At 33.4% G+C, this 3,999-nt stretch overlaps 1 protein-coding gene across 1 annotated transcript in view; it reads left to right on the forward strand.

Annotated features, from left to right (window-relative positions):
* The window catches only part of DMRTA1 (DMRT like family A1), an 8,631-nt gene extending 5,128 nt beyond the window's left edge, over positions 1 to 3,503 (forward strand). Inside the window, exons 2-3 of the mRNA XM_069087922.1 lie at positions 552 to 612; positions 2,662 to 3,503. Of these exons, the coding sequence (XP_068944023.1) occupies positions 552 to 612; positions 2,662 to 3,503 (903 nt within the window). The remainder of the gene's footprint in view (positions 1 to 551; positions 613 to 2,661) is intronic.
* Positions 3,504 to 3,999: the final 496 nt, after the last annotated feature.

A 3,999-nucleotide genomic window follows, 5' to 3' on the forward strand; every position in this document is an offset into this window, starting at 1 on the left:
TCCTTCCTTCCTTCCTTCCTTCCTTCCTTCCTTCCTTCCTTCCTTCTACCATGGACTCCTTTGGCAACCCGGTGAGAACCTATGGATCCCTTCTAAAGATATAGTTATAAAATTGTATAACAAAATTACAGAAAACTTACTATGTTGAAACCAAGTTATCAGAACAACAACACCAAACAAACAAAAACAAGGCCAGGGAACCAAAGTGAAAAACCCTTGCCTCGAAGCTCAGGGTGGAGAAGGTGGGGTATTGGGAGGCTCTCACTCTGTAGACTAGTGCTTTAATGAACCAGAGTTATGTTAGGTTGTTCTATGTAATTAGATAGTGCAACCTCAATTCACTTTAAAAAAAAAAAAACAAATATTTTTAAAAGAAAAAGAATAAGCTTAGAGCATTTTTATGTTAGTTAACTACTTTAATTTTATTCAGGGACTATATTTAGATATCTGTTATTGAGGACCTACAAAGTACTCAGTATGGGTTACTAAGCTAGGCACTGTTTGAGAGTAAAAATAAAAAGATGAATAAGATATTACATTTGTCCTCAAAGATTTTTATACTCAAAAGGAAAGAGAGCATGTATACAAGAAACACATGCAAGGTAACACAGGGTAATTGTTCTTAGCAGAGTTATTAGCCCACTAATCATAATTACAAAGCTTAAATAAACACCACAATTTTCACCTGTAATTTTAAAAAGAAATATATTTCATAAATGGCTGAGAAGTTACTTTACAATATTTTTACACAAAATCAATTATTATAAGGATAAAGATATTAAAAGTTTTAATTTTTCATTGGGTGCAAAGTTAGCCAATCTAATTATAAGAAAATATGCAGCAGAATGAAGTTAATATGAGCAATTTTTAAAGCTTATCATTTAAAATAAAATTGTAGGTATTGTAGACAGTACAATTCTGAGATTTTTTTGGAATCAAAATGCCATTTAGTCTCTTTTTAGTTTTTGTCCAACTTCTTGGCCCATATTTAAACATTAAAACAATTACAATTAAATTTTTAAAAATGAAAATTACCCCTTTGAGAAAATGGGAGTCACTTGGGCTCTTGCAAATTCAGACTAGGGACCATTGCTTTAGACGATGACACAATTTCAGTGCATAATATTTAAAGGTCAGGTGAGATTAAATCATATAGTTTTCAAGGCAGCACACCAAATATGCATCCTAAATACTTCTATTGTTTTCCCCTTTGCATGGAAATATAATTGAAATATTTTTGTAAGTGAATTAGCAATTAACATTAAATAATTTAATATAGCTAAATAATATATTTTGTTGTTTTTATGCTATGTTCTTATCATTTATTTATCCCTAAATAAAATTATTTTGGTACCATTAATTTCTAATTACTTATGGTATTAGCTTTCAAATTGCAGCAGAAAAAAATTGTTTTGTTATTAACTGAGTAAAGTTTTTTTTTTATCTATTTTTGAAAACGAACACCTCAGTAATGATTTTTTGATCTAAAAAGAAGCTTTGCAGGCTCAGAGTACTCCCATTTAGAATCAGTGGTGCTATTTTATTATGTTTCTTGTATAATATCTGTAAACTTACTTTATTTCAAAAATGTATTAGAGGAAGTTAGCTCTTAGAATAGATTGTATATATGCATTGGTAATGAAGAAATGGTACATACTTGTAGTACTCAAGATCCATTACATCTTTGATTAATGGTGTCTTAGAAATCCATTGTTGAAATGTAGTTGTATTTCCCCATTTTCCCATATACATTTTCATTGTTCATTCCCATGTACAATGCATGAGCGTTAGCATGGTACAATAGATAGAGAACTGACCTCCTTTGGATCTTGGTCTTGTCTCTGCCATATACTATGTGATCCTGGGCAATTCTTTTAAACTCTGTGTTAAAGTGAACTTTCCAAGATTATAAATGGAAGAGAAGGTATAGAACTGCATTCGTATAGGAAATCTATTGCCAGGGGCTTCCGACACCTATGAAATTACAAGTCCTAGGAAAAAAAAAATTCAAACTGAAATTTGAGAATGTATACTAATATTCAATGTTGAAGTTTTAACCTTAGTGGGCAGCTTTTCTCAAGCCAAAAGAAAAGTAGCTTCTTCTAGTTTGTGACCCAATTTTAATAATTTCATTTTGTTCTCTTATAATAAAGACTGTCTGCCAACTTTGATGACTTTTATTGCTATTCAAAACCATAAATAAGGGGGCAGCTACGTGGCACAGTGAATAGAGCACTGGCCTTGCAGTCAGGAGGACCTGAGTTCAAATCCAGCCTCAGACACACACAAAACTAGGTGTGTGACCTTGTCACTTAACCCCAATTGCCCTCAAAAAAAAAAAAAAGCAAAACCATAAATCAAAGAAAAAAAATATCTTGGGTGGTAGCAGACTTTATATATTTTGAATCCTAAATAACTATTCTGTTAATATGAACTGTAAAACTTTTTGTCTTATGAGTTAAAAAAAAACTTTTGAAAGTTTTAGAAATAGTTTTCTTTTCTTTTTCCCCTTCAAAAAGGCCATTAAAGTGAGATATAAATGAAACTACTTATTACAAAGTAATACTGGTATGGATATTTTGGTTTTAAGTATAATTATTAGTTGGTTTGAATATTAACTGGGAACATTTATACTTAAATGATTTTTTTTCTTCCTTTCAGATTCAAAGGTTCAGAAAGTTGGTTCATACTACAGTAGTCTAGATAGTTCGATAATCACCTCACATCAGCTTTCCTTGCGATCTCCTGACTCTATTGGTGCTAATGGAGATGCTGAAGAGAAGCCATCTGGGTCAGAAAACTCAGACAAGGAAGAGAACATTACATCCCCTCACCCCGAGGAACAGTCGGAAGGCACAGAGAGTCCTAGATCATTGTCATCCTCTGATATGGAATCCGGAAATGAAAGTGAATGGGCCAAAGACTTTGCTGCTTCTAGGTCCAGTTTTCCCCCAGTTTCTTCCAGACCAAGAGACCCACTTGATATTCTTACTAAGATTTTCCCAACTTACAAACACAGCCGGCTAGAAAGTATTCTGCAGTATTGCAAAGGAGATGTAGTCCAAGCCATAGAACAAATCCTGAATGGAAAACAACACAAAGGAGATACTGTAGATCTTGCAAACTCAGTGGGAGCTGAACTGACAGCTGTGCAAAGAACTAATTTTAGCCTAGCTGGACTAGGTATAGGAAGACTAGGGAATAAATCAGCCTTTTCTCCTTTGCACACTAGTTCCACTCCATTTGGTGGCGATCCAAATCTCTACAGCCTAAATCCTCGGCTAGGTATCAGTCCATTACGCCTATCATATTCCTCTCCAGGAAGAGCACTGTCTGGTTTTATGTCACCCTACCTAACATCTGGGCTGGTTCCAGCTTTGCCTTTCCGGCCAAGTATAGACTACTCATTTTCAGGAATGATCAGGGATGCCTCTTACTTTACTAGCAAAAGCTCAGTGACCAGTAGTGGACTCTATTCCAGATTAAATCAGGAAAATCAGTAATCCCTCCCCCGCCATGGAACATTTTGGGAATCATGCAAGTGTTGCCAATGCTGAGTCATATCTTTACTCAAAAATATTTTTTTTCCTCAAGCAGTATAATGATGTTTTCAATTTGACCAGACTCCCCTAAATTACTTTTAATGAAAGAAGCATTTGACATTGATGACCCTGTATTAAGAAATGTTATGTTTCTAAAGTGAAATACTGAAAGCCACCTATTAGCAATAATTAAGTAAAGCTGTTTATTTTTCTTTCTAAATGATCTTCTGTGAAAAAAAGTTGTTTTGAAAAAAAATTGTAAGAATTAAATTTATTTTTGTGAAAGCTAGTTTTATCTGTCTTTAAAATATTTGTAGTTGAGAAGCTATACAGTGCACTGTAAGTTGTTGCAAATTAAATGCTTACTATGAGTTGGATGATTGTTAAGGTTATTCTAAGGAATTGTAATTCTTTTTTACTTCTTCACCTATCTTTCATTTTTTCCATTAAGCAATGT

Source organism: Petaurus breviceps, unplaced genomic scaffold (genome assembly GCF_028583685.1).
Source record: "Petaurus breviceps papuanus isolate PSGF00001 unplaced genomic scaffold, PetGlider_PUasm1.0 118, whole genome shotgun sequence".
Lineage (NCBI taxonomy): Eukaryota > Metazoa > Chordata > Mammalia > Diprotodontia > Petauridae > Petaurus > Petaurus breviceps.